Here is a 25959-nt window from a genome sequence, read left to right on the forward strand (position 1 = left end):
TATCATTTTCGTAATGGCTAGGTTGATAAGAATGCACTGGTATAGAGCCCCACAGTGGAGGTGTCATAATATCCATAAAACCTAGCAGTCAAACAGGAAAACGGTTCCAATCGTTTTTCCCATAGAGGATTTTAAAAACACTTAAAATAAGGTCTGTGTTACATGTGTACATACCCTGGCGTGACATTTTGATAACCAATGCTCCTTATAAGACACATCGCTGCACTCTATACTCCTCTGTAAACTGATCATCTCTGAATACCTGTCGCAAGACCCACTGATACTTATTTATAAAACTCTCTTAGGCCTCACTCCCCCCTATCTGAGATATCTACTGCATCCCTCATCCAACACCTGTCCTGCCAGTCACATTCTGTTGAAGGTCCCCAAAGCAAACACATCCCTGGGTTGCTCGTATTTTCAGTGAGCTGCAGCTAGCGACTGGAACGAGCTGCAACAAACACTCAAACTGGACAGTTTGATCTCTTAATTCAAAGACTCAATCATGGACACTCTTACTGACAGTTGTGGCTGATTTGCATGATGTATTGTTGTCTCTACCTTCTTGCCCTTTGTGCTGTTGTCTGTGTCCAATAATGTTTGTACCATGTTGTGTTGCTACTATGCTGTGTTTCTACCATGTTGTGTTTCTACCATGTTGTCATGTTGTGTTGCTACCATGTTGTGTTTCTACCATGTTGTGTTTCTACCATGTTGTCATGTTGTGTTGCTACCATGTTGTGTTTCTACCATGTTGTGTTTCTACCATGTTGTCATGTTGTGTTGCTACCATGTTGTGTTTCTACCATGTTGTGTTTCTACCATGTTGTGTTGCTACCATGCTGTGTTGCTACCATGTTGTGTTTCTACCATGGTGTCATGTTGTGTTGCTACCATGTTGTGTTTCTACCATGTTGTGTTTTTACCATGTTGTCATGTTGTGTTTCTACCATGCTGTGTTTCTACCATGTTGTGTTTCTACCATGCTGTGTTGCTACCATGTTGTGTTGCTACCATGTTGTGTTTCTACCATGTTGTGTTGCTACCATGTTGTGTTGCTACCATGTTGTGTTGCTACCATGTTGTCATGTTGTGCTGCTACCATGTTGTGCCTCTATCATGTTGTGTTTCTACCATGTTGTCATGTTGTGCTGCTACCATGTTGTGTTTCTACCATGTTGTGTTTCTACCATGTTGTGTTTCTACCATGTTGTCATGTTGTGTTGCTACCATGTTGTGTTGCTACCATGTTGTGTTGCTACCATGTTGTCATGTTGTGCTGCTACCATGTTGTGCCTCTATCATGTTGTGTTTCTACCATGTTGTCATGTTGTGCTGCTACCATGTTGTGTTTCTACCATGTTGTGTTTCTACCATGTTGTGTTTCTACCATGTTGTCATGTTGTGTTGCTACCATGTTGTGTTTCTACCATGTTGTCATGTTGTGTTGCTACCATGTTGTGTTTCTACCATGTTGTGTTTCTACCATGTTGTCATGTTGTGTTGCTACCATGTTGTGTTTCTACCATGTTGTGTTTCTAGCATGTTGTGTTGCTACCATGCTGTGTTGCTACCATGTTGTGTTTCTACCATGGTGTCATGTTGTGTTTCTACCATGTTGTGTTTCTACCATGTTGTGTTTCTACCATGTTGTCATGTTGTGTTTCTACCATGCTGTGTTTCTACCATGTTGTGTTGCTACCATGCTTTGTTGCTACCATGTTGTGTTTCTACCATGTTGTGTTGCTACCATGGTGTGTTGCTACCATGTTGTGTTGCTACCATGTTGTCATGTTGTCATGTTGTGCTGCTACCATGTTGTGCCTCTACCATGTTGTGTTTCTACCATGTTGTGTTTCATCCCTGTGTCAGTGTCTCCACCTAGTGGCCTGTTCAGTATCGTGGATTCATCCCTGTGTCAGTGTCTCCACCTAGTGGCCTGTTCAGTATCGTGGATTCATCCCTGTGTCAGTGTCTCCACCTAGTGGCCTGTTCAGAAACGTGGATTCATCCCTGTGTCAGTGTCTCCCCCTAGTGGCCTGTTCAGTATCGTGGATTCATCCCTGTGTCAGTGTCTCCACCTAGTGGCCTGTTCAGAAACGTGGATTCATCCCTGTGTCAGTAACTCCACCTAGTGGCCTGTTCAGTATCGTGGATTCATCCGTGTCAGTAACTCCACCTAGTGGCCTGTTCAGTATTGTGGATTCATCCCTGTGTCAGTAACTCCACCTAGTGGCCTGTTCAGTATCATGGATTCATCCCTGTGTCAGTGTCTCCACCTAGTGGCCTGTTCAGTATCGTGGATTCATCCCTGTGTCAGTAACTCCACCTAGAGGCCTGTTCAGTATCGTGGATTCATCCCTGTGTCAGTGTCTCCACCTAGTGGCCTGTTCAGTATCGTGGATTCATCCCTGTGTCAGTGTCTCCCCCTAGTGGCCTGTTCAGTATCGTGGATTCATCCCTGTGTCAGTGTCTCCACCTAGTGGCCTGTTCAGTATCTTGGATTCATCCCTGTGTCAGTGTCTCCACCTAGTGGCCTGTTCAGTATCGTGGATTCATCCCTGTGTCAGTGTCTCCACCTAGTGGCCTGTTCAGTATCGTGGATTCATCCCTGTGTCAGTGTCTCCACCTAGTGGCCTGTTCAGTATCGTGGATTCATCCCTGTGTCAGTGTCTCCACCTAGTGGCCTGTTCAGTATCGTGGATTCATCCCTGTGTCAGTGTCTCCCCCTAGTGGCCTGTTCAGTATCGTGGATTCATCCCTGTGTCAGTGTCTCCACCTAGTGGCCTGTTCAGTATCTTGGATTCATCCCTGTGTCAGTGTCTCCACCTAGTGGCCTGTTCAGTATCGTGGATTCATCCCTGTGTCAGTGTCTCCACCTAGTGGCCTGTTCAGTATCGTGGATTCATCCCTGTGTCAGTGTCTCCACCTAGTGGCCTGTTCAGTATCGTGGATTCATCCCTGTGTCAGTGTCTCCACCTAGTGGCCTGTTCAGTATCGTGGATTCATCCCTGTGTCAGTGTCTCCACCTAGTGGCCTGTTCAGTATCGTGGATTCATCCCTGTGTCAGTGTCTCCACCTACTGGCCTGTTCAGTATCGTGGATTCATCCCTGTGTCAGTGTCTCCCCCTAGTGGCCTGTTCAGTATCGTGGATTCATCCCTGTGTCAGTGTCTCCACCTAGTGGCCTGTTCAGTATCTTGGAATCATCCCTGTGTCAGTGTCTCCACCTAGTGGCCTGTTCAGTATCGTGGATTCATCCCTGTGTCAGTGTCTCCACCTAGTGGCCTGTTCAGTATCGTGGATTCATCCCTGTGTCAGTGTCTCCACCTAGTGGCCTGTTCAGTATCGTGGATTCATCCCTGTGTCAGTGTCTCCACCTAGTGGCCTGTTCAGTATCGTGGATTCATCCCTGTGTCAGTGTCTCCCCCTAGTGGCCTGTTCAGTATCGTGGATTCATCCCTGTGTCAGTGTCTCCACCTAGTGGCCTGTTCAGTATCTTGGATTCATCCCTGTGTCAGTGTCTCCACCTAGTGGCCTGTTCAGTATCGTGGATTCATCCCTGTGTCAGTGTCTCCACCTAGTGGCCTGTTCAGTATCGTGGATTCATCCCTGTGTCAGTGTCTCCACCTAGTGGCCTGTTCAGTATCGTGGATTCATCCCTGTGTCAGTGTCTCCACCTAGTGGCCTGTTCAGTATCGTGGATTCATCCCTGTGTCAGTGTCTCCACCTAGTGGCCTGTTCAGTATCGTGGATTCATCCCTGTGTCAGTGTCTCCACCTACTGGCCTGTTCAGTATCGTGGATTCATCCCTGTGTCAGTGTCTCCACCTAGTGGCCTGTTCAGTATCGTGGATTCATCCCTGTGTCAGTGTCTCATACAATACAAGAAGACAGGAATAACGTTACAAGTTACAGAGTTAGTCTTTAATGGAATGTCAATAACACTTGACAGAAAAACAGATTCAACATTTATCTATGTAAATCAATGCCCTGATGTCTGCAGTAAATCCACTGACGTGACACAGCTGGAGCTAACGAGCGACAGAGAGACAATATCAAAGTGGTTAATTAAGGAGATGTGACATTGCCTTTCCAACACTCTGGTAAAAAGTGCACCTCACCAGAGCTATATATATATATCCACTATGGTGTCTGACCCACAGGGCACCCCGAACCCATGGGTTCTATTACTAGTAACACAGAGAGTTAAACAGTCTGGAGAGATTGGAGATATCTACGACTGACTGGCCAGTAGTTCAAATGAAGTGAGTTGAGCTGGTCTGGGGTCAGTGAGTTGAGCTGGTCTGGGGTCAGTGAGTTGAGCTGGTCTGGGGTCAGTGAGTTGAGCTGGTCTGGGGTCAGTGAGTTGAGCTGGTCTGGGGTCAGTGAGTTGAGCTGGTCTGGGGTCAGTGAGTTGAGCTGATACATGTGGTCAGGGGTCAGTGTGATATAAATGTATCCTATACACTGCTGCCCTTTAATTACTTGTTAGTATTATCGATTATTATTATCTATCGTTAGTATTATCTATTATTCTTATCCATATTTTAAACTGCACTGTTGGTTAGGGGCTCGTAAGTAAGCAATTCACTGTTAGGTCTACACCTGTTGTATTCAGCGCATGTAACTAATATCATTTCATTTGATTGGCTGTCAGGTGCAATATGATTGGCTGTATTCAGTGCATCTCCATCTGTACCGTTGTGAATGTTTCACCTTACTGAACCCTGGTCCCACAGATCCAGCAGCATAGCCTGCTCTGATTGGTCCAGCATGGTGTATGGCCTTCTCCTATTGGTGCTCCTTGAGGAACTCCTTCATGTAATTGGCCAGAGCCTGAGCGTCTTCCACTGTCACAGCGTTGTAGAGAGACGCACGTATTCCTCCGACTGACCTGTAGGGGGAGACACAAACACCATGAGCAAGTAGAGACAGATCGACAGACAGACAGGGTTAGGGTTAAACAGACAGACAGGGTTAGGGTTAAACAGACAGACAGGGTCAGACAGACAGACAGGGTTAGGGTTAGACAGACAGGGTTAGGATTAAACAGACAGACAGGGTTAGGGTTAGACAGACAGACAGGGTTAGACAGACAGACAGGGTTAGGGTTAGACAGACAGACAGGGTTAGGGTTAGACAGACAGACAGGGTTAGACAGACAGACAGGGTTAGGGTTAGACAGACAGACAGGGTTAGGGTTAAACAGACAGACAGGGTTAGGGTTAAACAGACAGACAGACAGACAGGGTTAAACAGACAGACAGGGTTAAACAGATAGGGTCACAAAGGTCTTGTGTGTGTACCTGTGTGTGTGTGTGTGTGTGTGTGTACCTGTGTGTGTGTACCTGTGTGTGTATGTACCTGTGTGTGTGTGCCTGCGTGTGTACCTGTGTGTGTGTGTGTACCTGTGTGTGTACCTACCTGTGTGTGTACCTACCTGTGTGTGTGTGTGTGTGTACCTGTGTGTGTGTACCTACTTGTGTGTGTGTGTGTGTGTGTGTACCTGTGTGTGTGTGTGTGTCTGCGTGTGTACCTGTGTGTGTGTACCTGTGTGTGTGTGTGTGTACCTGTGTGTGTGTGTGTGTACCTGTGTGTGCGTACCTACTTGTGTGTGTGTGTGTACCTGTGTGTGTGTGTGTGTGTGTGTGTGTGTGTGTGTGTGTGTGTACCTGTGTGTGTGTGTGTGTGTGTGTGTACCTGTGTGTGTGTGTGTGTGTGTGTACCCGTGTGTGTGTGTGTACCTGTGTGTGTACCCGTGTGTGTGTGTGTGTACCTGTGTGTGTTGTGTGTGTGTGTGTGTGTACCTGTGTGTGTGTGTGTGTGTGTGTGTGTACCTGTGTGTGTGTGTGTACCTGTGTGTGTGTGTGTGTGTGTGTACCTGTGTGGGTGTACCTGTGTGTGTGTGTGTGTAGCTGTGGGTGTACCTGTGTGTGTGTGTGTGTACCTGTGTGTGTGTACCTGTGTGTGTGTGTGTGTCTGTGTACCTGTGCCCCTTCAGTGAGATCATCCCCAGTTTGGAGGCTCCATCCAGGAACTCCTTCTCCAGAGTTTCGTCACCCTGTTTCTTCCCCACGCGGAATGGAACGTTCATACGACTACGACACGCCACGTCCACCGGACACCTAACACACACACACCAGTTACCATGGAGACAGGTACGCTCACAGCATGTTACACAGGTATACACTTTACAAACTCCATCTCGTATCCCGAACACCTTGTAACACTTCCCAATACACGGCAGTTACCATGGAGACAGGTTTGAGCCTACTCCTACTGAATGTTATTTTCTGTTCAGAATTCCTCTTGCTCGCTCCCTCCCTCCCTCTCCACTCGCTCCCTCCACTCTCCACTCGCTCCCCTCCACTCTCCACTCACTCGCTCCCTCCCTCCCCACTCTCCCTCCCTCCCCACTCTCCCCCTCCCTCCCCTCTCCCTCCCTCCCCACTCTCTCCCTCCCTCCCTCTCCACTCTCTCCACTCTCCCTCCTTCTCTCTCCACTCTCTCCCTCCCTTCTCTCTCCCTCCCTCCCTCCCTCTCCACTCTCCCTCCCTTCTCTCTCCACTCTCTCCCTCCCTTCTCTCTCCCTCCCTTCCTCTCCACTCTCTCCCTCCCTCTCCACTCTCCCTCGCCTCTCTCCCTCTCCACTCTCTCCCTCCCTTCCTCACCTCCCTCCCTCCCTCCCTCTCCACTCTCTCCCTCCCTCCCTCTCCATTCTCTCCCTCCCTTCCTCTCCACTCTCCCCCTCTCTTCCTCGCCTCTCTCCCTCTCCACTCTCTCCCTCCCTTCCTCGCCACTCTCTCCCTCCCTTCTCTCTCCCTCCCTTCCTCTCCACTCTCTCCCTCCCTCTCCACTCTCTCCCTCCCTCCCTCCCTACTCTCTCCCTCCTCCCCACTCTCTCCCTCCCTCCCTCTCCACTCTCTCCCTCCCTCCCTCTCCACTCTCTCCCTCCCTCCCTCTCCACTCTCTCCCTCCCTCTCCACTCTCCCTCTCCACTCTCCCTCCCTCCCTCTCCACTCTCCCTCCCTTCTCTCTCCCTCCCTTCCTCTCCACTCTCTCCCTCCCTTCTCTCTCCCTCCCTCTCCACTCTCTCCCTCCCTCTCCACTCTCTCCCTCCCTTCCTCGCCTCTCTCCCTCTCCACTCTCTCCCTCCCTTCCTCACCTCCCTCCCTCCCTCCTCTCCCTCCCTTCCTCTCCCCTCCCTTCCTCTCCACTCTTCCCCTCTCTTCCTCGCCTCTCTCCACTCTCTCCCTCCCTTCCTCTCCACTCTCTCCCTCTCTCCCTCCCCACTCTCTCCCTCCTTCTCTCTCCCTCCCTTCCTCTCCACTCTCTCCCTCCCTCCTCTCCTCTCTCCCTCCCTTCCTCGCCTCTCTCCCTCTCCACTCTCCCCCTCTCTTCCTCGCCTCTCTCCCTCTCCACTCTCTCCCTCCCTTCCTCTCCACTCTCTCCCTCTCTCCCTCCCTTCCTCGCCACTCTCTCCCTCCCTTCCTCTCCACTCTCTCCCTCCCTCTCCACTCTCCCCTCGCCTCTCTCCCTACTCCACTCTCTCCCTCCCTTCCTCACCTCCCCCCTCCCTCCCTCTCCACTCTCTCCCTCCCTCCCTCTCCACTCTCTCCCTCCTTCCTCTCCACTCTCTCCCTCTCTCCTCCCCACTCTCTCCCTCCCTTCTCTCTCCCTCCCTTCCTCTCCACTCTCTCCCTCCCTCCCTCTCCTCTCTCCCTCCCTTCCTCGCCTCTCTCCCTCTCCACTCTCCCCTCTTCTCGCCTCTCTCCCTCTCCACTCTCTCCCTCCCTTCCTCTCCACTCTCTCCCTCTCTCCCTCCCTTCCTCGCCACTCTCTCCCTCCCTTCCTCTCCACTCTCTCCCTCCCTCTCCACTCTCTCCCTCCCTCTCCACTCTCTCCCTCCCTTCCTCGCCTCTCTCCACTCTCTCCCTCCCTTCCTCACCTCCCTCCCTCCCTCCCTCCCTCTCCACTCTCTCCCTCCCTCCCTCTCCATTCTCCCCCCCCCCCCCCCACGTCCACCGGACACCTAACACACACACACACCAGTTACCATGGAGACACAGCATGTTACACAGGTATACACTTTACAAACTCCATCTCGTATCCCGAACACCTTGTAACACTTCCCAATACACGGCAGTTACCATGGAGACAGGTTTGAGCCTACTCCTACTGAATGTTATTTTCTGTTCAGAATTCCTCTTGCTCGCTCCCTCCCTCCCTCTCCACTCGCTCCCTCCACTCTCCACTCGCTCCCTCCACTCTCCACTCACTCGCTCCCTCCCCACTCTCCCCCTCCCTCCCTCCCTACTCTCTCCCTCCCTCCCCACTCTCTCCCTCCCTCCCTCTCCACTCTCTCCACTCTCCCTCCCTTCTCTCTCCACTCTCTCCCTCCCTTCTCTCTCCCTCCCTCCCCTCCCTCTCCACTCTCCCTCCCTCCCTCTCCACTCTCCCTCCCTTCTCTCTCCACTCTCTCCCTCCCTTCTCTCTCCCTCCCTTCCTCTCCACTCTCTCCCTCCCTCTCCACTCTCTCCCTCCCTCCCTCTCCATTCTCTCCCTCCCTTCCTCTCCCCTCCCTTCCTCTCCACTCTCCCCCTCTCTTCCTCGCCTCTCTCCCTCTCCACTCTCTCCCTCCCTTCCTCGCCACTCTCTCCCTCCCTTCTCTCTCCCTCCCTTCCTCTCCACTCTCTCCCTCCCTCTCCACTCTCTCCCTCCCTTCCTCGCCTCTCTCCCTCTCCCTCCCTCCCTTCCTCACCTCCCTCCCTCCCTCTCCACTCTCTCCCTCCCTCCCTCTCCATTCTCTCCCTCCCTTCCTCTCCCCTCCCTTCCTCTCCACTCTCCCCCTCGCCTCTCCACTCTCTCCCTCCCTTCCTCTCCACTCTCTCCCTCTCTCCCTCCCTTCCTCGCCTCTCTCCCTCTCCTCTCCCTCTCCACTCCCCCCCCCCCCCCCCCCTCTGGAAGGATACTAACGTGTAGAAGTGGTTGGAGGAGTTGATGATATCATAGATCATACTGGACTTCTTCTTGTTGAGCGTTTCCATGGCGTCAACACCTCCGTTGTTCTTTATCCACTCTAGAACCAGACTCATGATGTAGATACTAGAGAGAGAGAGAGAGATGATGTAGATACTAGAGAGAGAGATATACACTGAGTGTACAAAACATTAGGAACACCTCCGTTGTTCTTTATCCACTCCAGAACCAGACTCATGATGTAGATACTAGAGAGAGAGAGATGATGTAGATACTAGAGAGAGAGAGAGAGATACACTGAGTGTACAAAACATTAGTAACACCTTCCTAATATTGAGTTTCACCCTATCATTTTGCCCCCAGAACAGCCTCAATTCGTCAGGTCATGGACTCTACAAGGTGTCCAAAGCGTTCCACAGGGATGCTGGTCCATGTTGACTCTACAGGGTGTCCAAAGCGTTCTACAGGGATGCTGGTCCCTGTTGACTCTACAAGGTGTTGAAAGCGTTCTACAGGGATGCTGGTCCCTGTTGACTCTACAAGGTGTTGAAAGTGTTCCACAGGGATGCTGGCCCATGTTGACTCTACAAGGTGTTGAAAGCGTTCCACAGGGATACTGACCCATGTTGAGTCCAATGATTCCCACAGTTATGTCAAGTTGGCTGGATGTCCTTTGGGTGGTGGACCGTTCTAGATACACACAGGAAACTAAAAAAGACCCCGCAGCGTTGCAGTTCTTGACACAAACCGGTGTGCCTGACACCTACTACCATACCCCGTTCAAAGACACTTAAATCTATTGGTCTTGCCCCATTCACCCTCTGAATGACACACATACACAATCCATGTCTCAATTGTCTCAAGGCTTAAAAATCCTTCTTTAACCCCGTCTCCTCCTCTTCATCTACACTGATTGAAGTGGATTTAACAGGTGACATCAATAAGGGATCATATCTTTCACCTGGATTCACCTGGTCAGTCTGTCATGGAAGGAACAAGTGTTCCTAATATGTTGTATTATGTATGTATGGCAGTGAAGGGTGGGGTCCACTATATGGCAGTGAAGGGTGGGGTCCACTATATGGCAGTGAAGGGTGGGGTCCACTATATGGCAGTGAAGGGTGGGGTCCACTATATGGCAGTGAAGGGTGGGGTCCACTATATGGCAGTGAAGGGTGGGGTCCACTATATGGCAGTGAAGGGTGGGGTCCACTATATGGCAGTGAAGGGTGGGGTCCACTATATGGCAGTGAAGGGTGGGGTCCACTATATGGCAGTGAAGGGTGGGGTCCACTATATGGCAGTGAAGGGTGGGGTCCACTATATGGCAGTGAAGGGTGGGTCCACTATATGGCAGTGAAGGGTGGGGTCCACTATATGGCAGTGAAGGGTGGGGTCCCACTATATGGCAGTGAAGGGTGGGGTCCACTATATGGCAGTGAAGGGTGGGGTCCACTATATGGCAGTGAAGGGTGGGGTCCACTATATGGCAGTGAAGGGTGGGGGTCCACTATATGGCAGTGAAGGGTGGGGTCCACTATATGGCAGTGAAGGGTGGGGTCCACTATATGGCAGTGAAGGGTGGGGTCCACTATATGGCAGTGAAGGGTGGGGTCCACTATATGGCAGTGAAGGGTGGGGTCCACTATATGGCAGTGAAGGGTGGGGTCCACTATATGGCAGTGAAGGGTGGGGTCCACTATATGGCAGTGAAGGGTGGGGTCCACTATATGGCAGTGAAGGGTGGGGTCCACTATATGGCAGTGAAGGGTGGGGTCCACTATATGGCAGTGAAGGGTGGGGTCCACTATATGGCAGTGAAGGGTGGGGTCCACTATATGGCAGTGAAGGGTGGGGTCCACTATATGGCAGTGAAGGGTGGGGTCCACTATATGGCAGTGAAGGGTGGGGTCCACTATATGGCAGTGAAGGGGTCCTATGGGGTCCACTATATGGCAGTGAAGGGTGGGGTCCACTATATGGCAGTGAAGGGTGGGGTCCACTATATGGCAGTGAAGGGTGGGGTCCACTATATGGCAGTGAAGGGTGGGGTCCACTATATGGCAGTGAAGGGTGGGGTCCACTATATGGCAGTGAAGGGTGGGTCCACTATATGGCAGTGAAGGGTGGGGTTCCACTATATGGCAGTGAAGGGTGGGGTCCACTATATGGCAGTGAAGGGTGGGGTCCACTATATGGCAGTGAAGGGTGGGGGTCCACTATATGGCAGTGAAGGGTGGGGTCCACTATATGGCAGTGAAGGGTGGGGTCCACTATATGGCAGTGAAGGGTGGGGTCCACTATATGGCAGTGAAGGTGGGGTCCACTATATGGCAGTGAAGGGTGGGGTCCACTATATGGCAGTGAAGGGTGGGGTCCACTATATGGCAGTGAAGGGTGGGGTCCACTATATGGCAGTGAAGGGTGGGGTCCACTATATGGCAGTGAAGGGTGGGTCCACTATATGGCAGTGAAGGGTGGGTCCACTATATGGCAGTGAAGGGTGGGTCCACTATATGGCAGTGAAGGGTGGGGTCCACTAATATGGCAGTGAAGGGTGGGGTCCACTATATGGCAGTGAAGGGTGGGTCCACTATATGGCAGTGAAGGGTGGGGTCCACTATATGGCAGTGAAGGGTGGGGTCCACTATATGGCCAGTGAAGGGTGGGGTCCACTATATGGCAGTGAAGGGTGGGGTCCACTATATGGCAGTGAAGGGTGGGGTCCACTATATGCAGTGAAGGGTGGGGTCCACTATATGGCAGTGAAGGGTGGGGTCCACTATATGGCAGTGAAGGGTGGGGTCCACTATATGGCAGTGAAGGGTGGGGTCCACTATATGGCAGTGAAGGGTGGGGTCCACTATATGGCAGTGAAGGGTGGGGTCCACTATATGGCAGTGAAGGGTGGGGTCCACTATATGGCAGTGAAGGGTGGGGTCACTATATGGCAGTGAAGGGTGGGTCCACTATATGGCAGTGAAGGGTGGGGTCCACTATATGGCAGTGAAGGGTGGGGTCCACTATATGGCAGTGAAGGGTGGGGTCCACTATATGGCAGTGAAGGGTGGGGTCCACTATATGGCAGTGAAGGGTGGGGTCCACTATATGGCAGTGAAGGGTGGGGTCCACTATATGGCAGTGAAGGGTGGGGTCCACTATATGGCAGTGAAGGGTGGGGTCCACTATATGGCAGTGAAGGGTGGGGTCCACTATATGGCAGTGAAGGGTGGGGTCCACTATATGGCAGTGAAGGGTGGGGTCCACTATATGGCAGTGAAGGGTGGGGTCCACTATATGGCAGTGAAGGGTGGGGTCCACTATATGGCAGTGAAGGGTGGGGTCCACTATATGGCAGTGAAGGGTGGGGTCCACTATATGGCAGTGAAGGGTGGGGTCCACTATATGGCAGTGTGTGTGTGTTACCTGAAGCAAGGCACTGTGTGTGTGTGTGTTACCTGAAGCAAGGCACTGTGTGTGTGTGTTACCTGAAGCAAGGCACTGTGTGTGTGTGTTACCTGAAGCAAGGCACTGTGTGTGTGTGTGTTACCTGAAGCAAGGCACTGTGTGTGTGTGTTACCTGAAACAAGGCACTGTGTGTGTGTGTTACCTGAAACAAGGCACTGTGTGTGTGTGTTACCTGAAACAAGGCACTGTGTGTGTGTGTTACCTGAAACAAGGCACTGTGTGTGTGTGTTACCTGAAACAAGGCACTGTGTGTGTGTGTTACCTGAAACAAGGCACTGTGTGTGTGTGTTACCTGAAACAAGGCACTGTGTGTGTGTGTTACCTGAAGCAAGGCACTGTGTGTGTGTGTGTGTTACCTGAAGCAGGCTGGTGTGTTGTACAGGGAGTTGTTCTGAGCCTGCACTTGGTAGTTAAGGACAATGGGACACTCCGTCAGGGCGTGGTCAATGAGATCCTCTCTGACGATCACCACAGCAACACCAGCACAGCCCACGTTCTTCTGAGCCCCAGCGAAGATCAGCCCAAACTATTAATAATACATTGAGTAAACACCAACACACAGGAAGTTATTACTGGGTTATTTCCCTTTAAGTGTTTTAGGTCATTTCTGTAGGGTAAAATAACATGCTAAAAAACATGCAGTAGTTGGTAAGCTTTCCTTTACCATACATTATGCTGCATAACCATAACCTCAAAATCCATGCAGTTTAATGATGTAAATATGTCGTTCTGCCCCTGAACAAGGCAGTTAACCCACTGTTCCCCTGAACAAGGCAGTTAACCCACTGTTCCTAGACCAGTTAACCCACTGTTCCTAGACCAGTTAACCCACTGTTCCTAGACCAGTTAACCCACTGTTCCTAGGCCGTCATTGTAAAGAAGAATTTGTTCTTTAAAAGGGACTTGCCTAGTTAAATAAATGTACTAAATTAAATGATGTAGCCGATTTTGACTTTGCAGCGTGGTTGTGTCGTGGGAACCAAGTAAAATGCTCAACCTTACCTTGGAAACGTCAACGGGTCGGGACAGGAAGTTAGATGACATGTCAGAGACCAGGACGGCTCCGTGGGTTTCGGGGATGAAGTTGTACTCCACGCCGTGCACTGTCTCGTTGCAGCAGTAATACACGTAGGACGATCCAGGGGTCAACGACCAACTGCTGGGGTCAGGGATCTCTGGAGGACCACACAGTCAGAATCTTTAGACCACACGGTCTGAATCATTTGTCAATGACTGACCACGAGAATCTAAATAGGTCAGATCAGGTTTGCAATGAATAACTTCAATCAGACCCCCGCAGGGTGGGGGGGAACTAGTGGTGATTAACAACTCACGTCCTGTCGTAAATCAAGGGGGGGGAGCTGTCAGGTCTCCCTCTCCAATATTCACCTAAGGAATGTACTTTGTTTCCAAGATACTTTTCCCCGACGAAACTCTAACACGTTCAAAAGCAACTACTGGAACAATATTTCTAACATAGACCGTGGGGAATGGTCAGCGGCGATCTATAGAACACCAATGTAATTTTATTATTTTGTGATGTCATTAAAAAATATAACAAAGGAAATACTGTAACTTGGAAAGTATACCCAATACATGTACCAAGTTTCCATATGTTGTACATGTAATATGAAAAATTATGAAAGTGTTTTTGTTAAGAGAAGGATTTGATTTGAGAAACAATAAGAGAATTGTTTTACATAACGTTGTACAAGTGACAAGTCACGACTCCGCGTGAGGTCAGAGAGCGTGTCAGCCTGACGGAACTGCTCCTTTCAAACAAACTGTATAAATGATGAATTAAGAAATGAACATAGCAGACCAGAAAAGCATGAAGCTGCACATTTAAAGTGGTTTTAACTTTGAATCTCAACACGAGGTAGAGACGATAAACTCACCTCCCGGACAATCACTGGTACGGCTGATTAGCTGTCCTCAGTAAAGTATCTAGAAAGCAAAATTAAGTGGGACCATCATATTACACTGCTCTCATCACCCCACTGGGAACCATCATCACCCTACTGGGAACCATCATCACCCCACTGGGAACCATCATCACCCCACTGGGAACCATCAACCATCATCACCCCACTGGGAACCATCATCACCCCACTGGGAACCATCACCACCCTACTGGGAACCATCACCACCCTACTGGGAACCATCACCACCCTACTGGGAACCATCACCACCCTACTGGGAACCATCATCACCCCACTGGGAACCATCATCACCCCACTGGGAACCATCATCAACCCACCATCAACCATCATCACCCCACTGGGAACCATCATCACCCCACTGGGAACCATCAACCATCATCACCCCACTGGGAACCATCAACCATCATCACCCCACTGGGAACCATAATCACCCCACTGGGAACCATCATCACCCCACTGGGAACCATCATCACCCCACTGGGAACCATCATCAACCATCATCACCCCACTGGGAACCATCAACCATCATCACCCCACTGGGAACCCTCATCACCCCACTGGGAACCCTCATCACCCCACTGGGAACCCTCATCACCCCACTGGGAACCCTCACCACCCCACTGGGAGCCATCATCACCCCACTGGGAACCATCATCACCCCACTGGGAACCATCAACCATCATCACCCCACTGGGAACCATCATCACCCCACTGGGAACCATCATCACCCCACTGGGAGCCATCATCACCCCACTGGGAGCCATCATCACCCCACTGGGAGCCATCATCACCCCACTGGGAGCCATCATCACCCCACTGGGAGCCATCATCACCCCACTGGGAGCCATCAACCATCATCACCCCACTGGGAACCATCATCACCCCACTGGGAGCCATCATCACCCCACTGGGAACCATCATCAACCCACTGGGAACCATCAACCATCATCACCCCACTGGGAACCATCATCACCCCACTGGGAACCATCAACCATCATCACCCCACTGGGAACCATCATCACCCCACTGGGAACCATCATCACCCCACTGGGAACCATCATCACCCCACTGGGAGCCATCATCACCCCACTGGGAGCCATCATCACCCCACTGGGAGCCATCATCCATCATCACCCCACTGGGAACCATCATCACCCCACTGGGAGCCATCATCACCCCACTGGGAACCATCATCAACCCACTGGGAACCATCATCACCCCACTGGGAACCATCATCACCCCACTGGGAACCATCAACCATCATCACCCCACTGGGAACCATCAACCATCATCACCCCACTGGGAACCATCATCACCCCACTGGGAACCATCATCAACCATCATCACCCCACTGGGAACCATCAACCATCATCACCCCACTGGGAACCATCATCACACCACTGGGAACCCTCATCACCCCACTGGGAACCCTCATCACCCCACTGGGAACCCTCATCACCCCACTGGGAACCCTCACCACCCCACTGGGAACCCTCACCACCCCACTGGGAGCCATCATCACCCCACTGGGAACCATCATCACCCCACTGGGAACCATCAACCATCATCACCCCACTGGGAACCATCATCACCCCACTGGGAACCATCATCACCCCACTGGGAGCCATCATCACCCCACTGGGAGCCATCATCACCCCACTGGGAGCCATCATCACCCCACTGGGAACCATCATCAACCCACCATCAACCATCATCACCCCACTGGGAACCATCATCACCCCACTGGGAACCATCAACCATCATCACCCCACTGGGAACCATCAACCATCATCACCCCACTGGGAACCATCATCACCCCACTGGGAACCATCATCACCCTACTGGGAACCATCATCACCCCACTGGGAACCATCATCACCCCACTGGGAACCATCATCACCCCACTGGGAACCATCATCACCCCACTGGGAACCATCATCACCCCACTGGGAACCATCAACCATCATCACCCCACTGGGAACCATCATCACCCCACTGGGAACCCTCATCACCCCACTGGGAACCCTCATCACCCCACTGGGAACCCTCATCACCCCACTGGGAACCCTCATCACCCCACTGGGAACCATCACCACCCCACTGGGAGCCATCATCACCCCACTGGGAACCATCATCACCCCACTGGGAACCATCAACCATCATCACCCCACTGGGAACCATCATCACCCCACTGGGAGCCATCATCACCCCACTGGGAGCCATCATCACCCCACTGGGAGCCATCAACCATCATCACCCCACTGGGAACCATCATCACCCCACTGGGAGCCATCATCACCCCACTGGGAGCCATCATCACCCCACTGGGAGCCATCATCACCCCACTGGGAGCCATCATCACCCCACTGGGAGCCATCAACCATCATCACCCCACTGGGAACCATCATCACCCCACTGGGAACCATCATCACCCTACTGGGAACCATCATCACCCTACTGGGAACCATCATCACCCTACTGGGAACCATCATCACCCTACTGGGAACCACACAGCTGACTAGCCTATCTTCAAAGAAGCATCTTCCAGAGCGAATGGAAGGAAAATAAACTCTGCAGTTCTGTTCAGGACGACACGACAAGTCACCGGATGGATGACTGCAGAGAAAAACAGTAGAAGTCTTGTTGGAAGCCTTTTGGACAATCAGAGCCTTACAAGCCACAACAAGGCCTAAACCGTCATGAACAAATACTGTATAACAAGCATTCGACACCTGAAAGATCCCAGTTAAATCCCGTTATCCCTGGTTAGTTCCTACTGGCTTAACCACACATGAAATGAGCAGCAGCAGTACAGGCCGCCACATTCCTTCATTGATTCATTTCCTTTCTGACCCAAAAAATATATTCTGTTGTGATTTAAGCATTGACATGGACTCAGAATATCCAATTTAATCTATGAACAATTGTAATCAAGTACAAAACTGACCATTTGGGAAAATATAAAATATAGCTTGCGACATGTTCCATTTTTCATGCTAGAAAAGGTTGGAGACCCCTGCTATATGCCTATAGGTTTTTGTTGTATATTTACAATGCCACTTATTTGATTTCTTTACTATGTTACTTTAATTACTAAACTACATGGCCAAAAGTATGTGGACATTCCTTCAAGTTAGTGAATTCGGCTATTTCAGCCACATCCGTTGCTGACAGGTGTATAAAACCGAGCAGAGCCATGCAATCTCCATAGACAAACATTGGCAGTAGAATGGCCTTACTGAAGAGCTCAGTGACTTTCAACCTGGCACCGTCATAGGAAATGTCTAGGAGCAACAACGGCGCAGCCGCGAAGTGGTAGGCCACAAAAGCTCACAGCACGGGAGCCCCGAGATCTGAAGAACATAAAAATGGTCTGTCCTCGGTTGCAACACTCACTAGAGAGTTCTAAACTGCCTCTGGAAGCAACGTGAGCACAATAACTGTTCTCTGGGAGCTTCATGAAATGGATTTCTATGGCCGAACAGCCGCACACAAGCATAAGATCACCATGCGCAATGTCAAGCGTCAGCTGGAGTGATGTAAAGCTCACCGCCATTGGACTCTGGAGCAGTGGAAACGTATTCTCTGGAGTAATGCATCACGCTTCACAATCTGGCAGTCCAACGGACAAATCTGTGTTTGGCGGATGCCAAGAGAATGCTACCTGGCCGAATGCATATTTCCAACTGTAAAGTTTGGTGGAGGATGAATAATGGTCTGGGGCTGTTTTTCATGGTTCAGGCGCCTTAATTCCAGTGAAGGGAAATCTTAACGCTACAGCATACAATTAAATTCTAGACAATTCTGTGCTTCCAACTTGGTGGCAAAAGTTTGGAGAAGGCACTTTCCTGTTTCAGCATGACAATGCGCCCGTGCACAAAGCGAGGTAATACAGAAATGGTTTGTTAAAATTTGGCGCTCGACCACTCTGGAGGGATGCCGGCCTCCCGAGTGCTCATTGCTAACTGGGCTAGTCTGCGTGATCAGGATAAGGTTTGGATGAGGACACACGGGCTACCTAGTCTGAGACTGACCGGGATAAAGTCTAGCTATGTATGAGGACATTGTCAAAACCTGCTCATTCTACACTGATGAGTGTGAAGATAACAATGCAGACAACTATGCAGTCCAAACCCAGAGCCTGAACTGATGCCCAACCACGTGGAAACATAGCCTGCCCTGAACTGATGCCCAACCACGTAGAAACATAGCCTGCCCTGAACTGATGCCCAACCAAGTAGAAACATAGCCAGCCCTGAACTGATGCCCAACCAAGTAGAAACATAGCCAGCCCTGAACTGATGCCCAACCAAGTAGAAACATAGCCAGCCCTGAACTGATGCCCAACCAAGTAGAAACATAGCCTGCCCTGAACTGATGCCCAACCACGTAGAAACATAGCCAGCCCTGAACTGATGCCCAACCACGTAGAAACATAGCCAGCCCTGAACTGATGCCCAACCACGTAGAAACATAGCCAGCCCTGAACTGATGCCCAACCAAGTAGAAACATAGCCTGCCCTGAACTGATGCCCAACCAAGTAGAAACATAGCCAGCCCTGAACTGATGCCCAACCACGTAGAAACATAGCCTGCCCTGAACTGATGCCCAACCACGTAGAAACATAGCCAGCCCTGAACTGATGCCCAACCAAGTAGAAACATAGCCTGCCCTGAACTGATGCCCAACCACGTAGAAACATAGCCAGCCCTGAACTGATGCCCAACCACGTAGAAACATAGCCAGCCCTGAACTGATGCCCAACCACGTAGAAACATAGCCAGCCCTGAACTGATGCCCAACCACGTAGAAACATAGCCAGCCCTGAACTGATGCCCAACCACGTAGAAACATAGCCAGCCCTGAACTGATGCCCAACCACGTAGAAACATAGCCAGCCCTGAACTGATGCCCAACCACGTAGAAACATAGCCAGCCCTGAACTGATGCCCAACCAAGTAGAAACATAGCCAGCCCTGAACTGATGCCCAACCACGTAGAAACATAGCCTGCCCTGAACTGATGCCCAACCACGTAGAAACATAGCCAGCCCTGAACTGATGCCCAACCACGTAGAAACATAGCCAGCCCTGAACTGATGCCCAACCACGTAGAAACATAGCCAGCCCTGAACTGATGCCCAACCACGTAGAAACATAGCCAGCCCTGAACTGATGCCCAACCACGTAGAAACATAGCCAGCCCTGAACTGATGCCCAACCACGTAGAAACATAGCCAGCCCTGAACTGATGCCCAACCACGTAGAAACATAGCCAGCCCTGAACTGATGCCCAACCAAGTAGAAACATAGCCTGCATGCCACAGTCTCTCAGAGAATGACGAGCTCTATTGTATTTGGTGTAACGCTCTAGAACAGCCAGGTAGCCATTGGCTCAGATTGAGTTTTATAGCTGATTTGGACACCATGCATTGTGTTAGTGTAATTATCCACTGCACCAGAGAACTTTCTAAAATACTGTAGAAAACCCATTCAGTTGCTCTTGGAACACTTTCTCTCAAACACAAATGTTGCTTTTCGACTAATTACATTGTGTTGTTTAAGTGTTCCCTTTATTTTTTTGAGCAGTATATAGATACATATATTGATTTTTTATTGATTATTATAAAAAATAAAAAAAATGACTCGCTCGCCTCACTTTTCTAAAATAAAATTTGTTAAACAGTGAATCAATTTCGTCAGGCCTTAGTGTGGGAATCAGTCACATGTTGCTAGTGTGGTTATCAGTCACGTGTTAGTGTGGGTTAATGGTGTGAGGCAGATAGATAGTGTCAACAGGAGACATGAGGAGTCATTCTGCTACATTAAACTGTTAACATGGAACACCGTGTCTCCTGTTATCACTCATGGGCAACAACTGGCTCCACACACACCCCCCTTACTGGTGTAGGTGTCCAGTTTGGGGTGAACCACGTTGACCTTGCCGTATTTCTCAGCTTCCTTGGCAGCATTGGACGACCAGGTGCCCGTCACTAGGTAATCAGCACACCTGTCCTCCTTTAGACCAATCAGATTGAGGGGGACGGCACTAAACTGTCCCGTCCCGCCCCCCTGGAAGAACATGACTTTGTAGTTGTCTGGGATACTCCTGGAGAGAGAGAGAGAGACAGAGAGGGAGGGAGACCGAGAGAGGGCGAGAGAGGAGAAAGAGACAGAGAGGGGGACGAGAAAGAGACAGAGAGGGGGAGGAGAAAGAGACAGAGAGGGGGAGGGGAAAGAGACAGAGAGGGGGAGGGAGAAAGAGACAGAGAGGGAGAGAGAGAGGGCGAGAGAGGAGAAAGAGAGAGAGGGCGAGAGAGGAGAAAGAGACAGAGAGGGGGAGGAGAAAGAGACAGAGAGGGGGAGGAGAAAGAGACAGAGAGGGGGAGGGAGAAAGAGACAGAGAGGGGGAGGGAGAAAGAGACAGAGAGGGGGAGGGAGAAAGAGACAGAGAGGGGGAGGGAGAAAGAGACAGAGAGGGGGAGGGAGAAAGAGACAGAGAGGGGGAGGGGAAAGAGACAGAGAGGGGGAGGGAGAAAGAGACAGAGAGGGAGAGAGAGGGCGAGAGAGGAGAAAGAGAGAGAGGGCGAGAGAGGAGAAAGAGACAGAGAGGGGGAGGAGAAAGAGACAGAGAGGGGGAGGGAGAAAGAGACAGAGAGGGGGAGGGAGAAAGAGACAGAGAGGGGGAGGGAGAAAGAGACAGAGAGGGGGAGGGAGAAAGAGACAGAGAGGGGGAGGGAGAAAGAGACAGAGAGGGGGAGGGAGAAAGAGACAGAGAGGGGGAGGGAGAAAGAGACAGAGAGGGGGAGGGAGAAAGAGACAGAGAGGGGGAGGGAGAAAGAGACAGAGAGGGGGAGGGAGAAAGAGACAGAGAGGGGGAGGGAGACAGAGAGGGAGAGAGAGAGGGAGACCGAGAGGGAGAGAGGGCGAGAGAGAGGAGAGAGAGAATCCTTTTTTAAATCAACTAGATAGCCTAAGAATGCAAATCCCTAAAAATGCAAATCCCTAAAAAGGAATTGAGGAATCTGTCCAACCAAAAACACAGAGACCCAGAAAACCTGAGCCCTCACTATGGTGACTCATTAAAACAATACAGAAATACACTATTGGGATAAGAAAGAACAGCACGTCAGAAATCAGCTCAATGCATTTGAAGAATACAGAGAATGTAATCACGAAAAAAAAAAATGGCACACACTAAGCAAACAAAGATGTATCTATTCAAACACAAAGATGTGTGGAAAAACCTCCAACCTAGAATGATACCACTGCTGGCTAGGCAACAATGTGGAGTGTTCTAGAACAGGTATTCTCAAACTGGGGGACCCCCAGGGGTACGCCACATCAAAATATGGTTCACATTTTTTTCTTCACATGTTCAAACAGTCCATTTATATTGTCCAAAGGGACTAAACATTTGGTCAAGTTTTTTTCTCTCATATCAGGAGCCTCGTTTCTCTGCCAAAAATAAAATGACACCATCTATTGTTCAGCGAAATAACAACACAATGTCAAATACAGGTAGCCCAGTCAAATAATTAACATCCAATCACATTAACCGTCACTCATCCAATCACATTAACAGTTACTCTCTCACGGGAATTCCACTAACGGTCCGTATGTAGCCAAACGTAGGGAGACATAGTGGAGTGGTAACGCGTGTGCAAGCAGTTGCTCTCAACGCCACTTGGGTCACTGTAGTATCCACCTAGAGGCTCTTGGGTACACTGCAGCATCCACCGAGAGGATCTTGGGTACACTGCAGCATCCACCGAGAGGCTCTTGGGTACACTGCAGCATCCACCGAGAGGATCTTGGGTACACTGCAGCATCCACCGAGAGGCTCTTGGGTACACTGCAGCATCCACCGAGAGGCTCTTGGGTACACTGCAGCATCCACCGAGAGGCTCTTGGGTACACTGCAGTATCCACCGAGAGGCTCTTGGGTACACTGCAGTATCCACCGAGAGGCTCTTGGGTACACTGCAGTATCCACCGAGAGGCTCTTGGGTACACTGCAGTATCCACCGAGAGGCTCTTGGGTACACTGCAGTATCCACCGAGAGGCTCTTGGGTACACTGCAGCATCCACCGAGAGGCTCTTGGGTACACTGCAGCATCCACCGAGAGGCTCTTGGGTACACTGCAGCATCCACCGAGAGGCTCTTGGGTACACTGCAGCATCCACCGAGAGGCTCTTGGGTACACTGCAGCATCCACCGAGAGGCTCTTGGGTACACTGCAGCATCCACCGAGAGGCTCTTGGGTACACTGCAGCATCCACCGAGAGGCTCTTGCAGTATCCACCGAGAGGCTCTTGGGTACACTGCAGCATCCACCGAGAGGCTCTTGGGTACACTGCAGTATCCACCGAGAGGCTCTTGGGTACACTGCAGTATCCACAGAGAGGCTCTTGGGTACACTGCAGCATCCACCGAGAGGCTCTTGGGTACACTGCAGTATCCACCGTGAGGCTCTTGGGTACACTGCAGTATCTACCGAGAGGCTCTTGGGTACACTGTAGTATCCACCGAGAGGCTCTTGGGTACACTGTAGTATCCACCGAGAGGCTCTTGGGTACACTGCAGTATCCACCGAGAGGCTCTTGGGTACACTGCAGTATCCACCGAGAGGCTCTTGGGTACACTGCAGTATCCACCGAGAGGCTCTTGCTGCCAAGGGAATGCCTGACAGTTTGAAAGATGTTTTTCACTTGTCTGACCGTTTGCATGATGATGAGTTTCTCACACGACTGGCCAATCTGGGTGATGTTTTTTCTCGCCTGAATGATCTGAATCTAGGATTACAGGGACTCTCCACAACTATATTCATTGTGCGGAACAAAATTGAGGCCATGATTTAGAAGTTGGAGCTCTTCTCTGTCTGCATTAACAAGGACAACACACAGGTCTTTCCATCATAGTATGATTTTTTTGGTGCAAATGAACTCAAGCTTACGGACAATGTCAAATGTGATGTAGCGAAGCACCTGAGTGAGTTGGGTGTGCAATTACGCAGGTACTTTCCTGAAACAAACGACACAAACAACTGGATTCGTTATCCCTTTCATGCCCTGCCTCCAGTCCACTTACCGATATCTGAACAAGAGAGACTCATCGAAATTGCAACAAGCAGTCCTGTGAAAATGTAATTGAATCAGAAGCCACTGCCAGATTTCTGGATAGGGCTGCACTCAGAGTATCCTGCCTTGGCAAATCTTGCTGTTAAGACACTGATGCCCTTTGCAACCACGTACCTATGTGAGAGTGGATTCTCAGCCCTCACTAGCATGAAAACTAAATACAGGCACAGACTGTGTGTGGAAAATGATTTAAGGCTGAGACTCTCTCCAATACAACCCAACATTGCAGAGTTATGTGCATCCTTTCAAGCACAGCCTTCTCATTAACCTGTGGTGAGTTATTCACAATTTTCTATGACAAATCATGTTTTATATGTAAGATGGCTAAATTAAGAGCATAATTATTGATTATTATTATATTATTATTTGTGCCTGGTCCTATAGGAGCTCTTTGTCACTTCCCATGAGCCGGGTTGTGACAAAAACTCACACTCATTCTTCTGTTTAATAAATGTATCGTATAGTGTGTGTGTGGCAGGCTTACAATGATGGCAAAAAACAACATTTGAGAGTGTGCTGACCCTGGTGCTAGAGGGGGTACAGCTGGAGGTTGAATGTTTGAAGGAATACGGGACTTTAAAAAGTTTGGGAACCACTGTTCTAGAACGATACACTGTTGCCTAGCCAACGATGTAGGGTGTTCTAGAATGATACACTGTTCTCCCAGACAGTTGAAAACACATGCAGACACCAACACGTTCTCCCAGACAGTTGAAAACACATGCAGACACCAACACGTTCTCCCAGACAGTTGAAAACACATGCAGACACCAACACGTTCTCCCAGACAGTTGAAAACACATGCAGACACCAACACGTTCTCCCAGACAGTTGAAAACACATGCAGACACCAACACGTTCTCCCAGACAGTTGAAAACACATGCAGACACCAACACGTTCTCCCAGACAGTTGTTTCTTAAACACTAGATCTAAACAGAAATCAGGAGCAGAGCCAGAAAATAATGGATAGATAGAGGGAGAAGCTCATGACCAGTAGGATGGTGTGAGTGTGTGTTTATACTCACAGTAGCTCCCGCAACAGGTTTTCTGTGGTGTTCATGATCTTGGTGAAGTCTGACGACCGATGGCTCATCTCTGCAAGGACAGAATCAAATACAATGCATAGCTATTAAGGATGTGCAAAGCTGTCATCAAGGCAAAGGATGGCTACTTTGAAGAATCTCAAACATTTATTTTAATTTGTTTAACACTTTTTTGCCTACTACATGATTTCATATGTTATTTCATTGTTTTGATGTCTTCACTATTATTCTACAATGTAGAAAATGGTACAAATAAAATAAAAACCCTTGAATGAGTAGGTGTGTTCAAACTTTTGACTGGTACTGTGTGTGATATTATATTTCTATAATAAATAGGTGGAAACAACGTTGATTCAACCAGTGTGTGCCTCGCTGTCTGAGAGAGACACACTCACCCAGGACACTGACTCCGCTACCATTATAGTCGAGCAGTTCTTTCTGCGCCTGTAACAGCACCTGAAAACACAGAACATTCACTTCGATGAAAACCCCTTACAAGTCCTTTAATACAATTATTTTAGTTTGAATACAGGTAATTCTAAAAAACAAAAAAAAGATCGGGGAACTGAATGAATATGTCTATAAAAACCAGACCGGTGGCACCGGGATAAATCAACAACTTTTGGATAAGCCCGACCGATTTGACAGTGGTTCTAGCGCCGTCTAGAGGTGTTATAATGTCGCTTGGCACCGGAGAAGACACCGGAACATTTCCCGCATGGATGTTTACGCGGCTGATGCAACTACCTCGTTTCACCAAAGGCCTGCCAGCCTACTCTTCTTCCGTGATAAAACATATGTCGTCATGTTTTAACAGGCCGTTTCTGTTCAGTCATTAATGGTCAGTTTACAAAAGAGAAATGTATCATGCTGTTTCAACGAAGAAGAGATGCAACCGCTTGCCTGCTCTCATCAAATAAAACGCTTGATTTTGTATCAAATATTTTGTATTAAACTTTGCACTTTTGCAAATTGCATTACGGAAAAAGTAGCATCCATACAATTCAATTCGGTTTCTCTTCATGTTACAGGCTACAATCATTACATTTTCGGTTTTCAATGCACAGTAAAAAGTCAACTTACAGACTGTGGTAGTTTTGCAGGTCCAGCACCGAAGTTAATGGTCTGTTTTTTTTCCATGTTTAAAGTGATTGAGTTCCTTCTGTAAAGTGTCTGTTGCTTCCTGCTCCGTCCAAATCAGATCCTCAGTGATGCGGATTACACAACTGCGCCTCTAGCTCCTCTCTCTGTTCATCATGTAGCAGCACCGCGGACCGCGGACCGCATCCAAAACCCACAGTCAGCGTTTCCTATTGGGCAATCTCACATGCCAAGGGAGGAATGTTCAGGCAGTCATTGGTTGATATCATTTTTTTTGTTG

General features: G+C 49.9%; 1 protein-coding gene across 2 annotated transcripts; it reads right to left on the reverse strand.

Moving 5' to 3' along the window:
* Nucleotides 1-3898: 3898 nt before the first annotated feature.
* Nucleotides 3899-25959, reverse strand: psat1 (phosphoserine aminotransferase 1). 2 transcript variants are annotated; one of them, XM_031829547.1, is made up of 9 exons: nucleotides 25662-25959; nucleotides 24974-25034; nucleotides 24561-24630; nucleotides 20295-20500; nucleotides 13451-13623; nucleotides 12805-12974; nucleotides 8978-9106; nucleotides 5989-6126; nucleotides 3899-4895 (listed from the first exon to the last, which is right to left on the reverse strand). In XM_031829547.1, exons 1-9 carry the CDS (start codon nucleotides 25716-25718, stop codon nucleotides 4793-4795), a joined length of 1107 nt encoding a protein of 368 aa, XP_031685407.1. In that variant the 5' UTR covers nucleotides 25719-25959; the 3' UTR covers nucleotides 3899-4792. The 2 variants fall into 2 exon arrangements, with proteins under 2 accessions (XP_031685407.1, XP_031685406.1); XM_031829546.1 differs by having other exon boundaries at nucleotides 20286-20500; nucleotides 25662-25854.

The sequence above is a fragment of the Oncorhynchus kisutch genome, linkage group LG8 (genome assembly GCF_002021735.2).
Source record: "Oncorhynchus kisutch isolate 150728-3 linkage group LG8, Okis_V2, whole genome shotgun sequence".
Classification (NCBI taxonomy): Eukaryota; Metazoa; Chordata; class Actinopteri; order Salmoniformes; family Salmonidae; genus Oncorhynchus; species Oncorhynchus kisutch.

What these genes read in the sequence shown, in the direction of transcription:
- psat1 (XM_031829546.1), bottom strand. Translation starts at nt 25,718, where the DNA reads ATGGAAAAAAAACAGACCATTAACTTCGGTGCTGGACCTGCAAAACTA. An exon ending in CTGCAAAACTACCACAGTCT is followed by an intron (nt 25,035 to 25,661) that starts GTAAGTTGACTT and finishes CTGTGTTTTCAG; the next exon opens with GTGCTGTTACAGGCGCAGAA. An exon ending in AACACACCAGCCTGCTTCAG is followed by an intron (nt 9,107 to 12,804) that starts GTAACACACACA and finishes CTCTCTCTCTAG; the next exon opens with TATCTACATCATGAGTCTGG.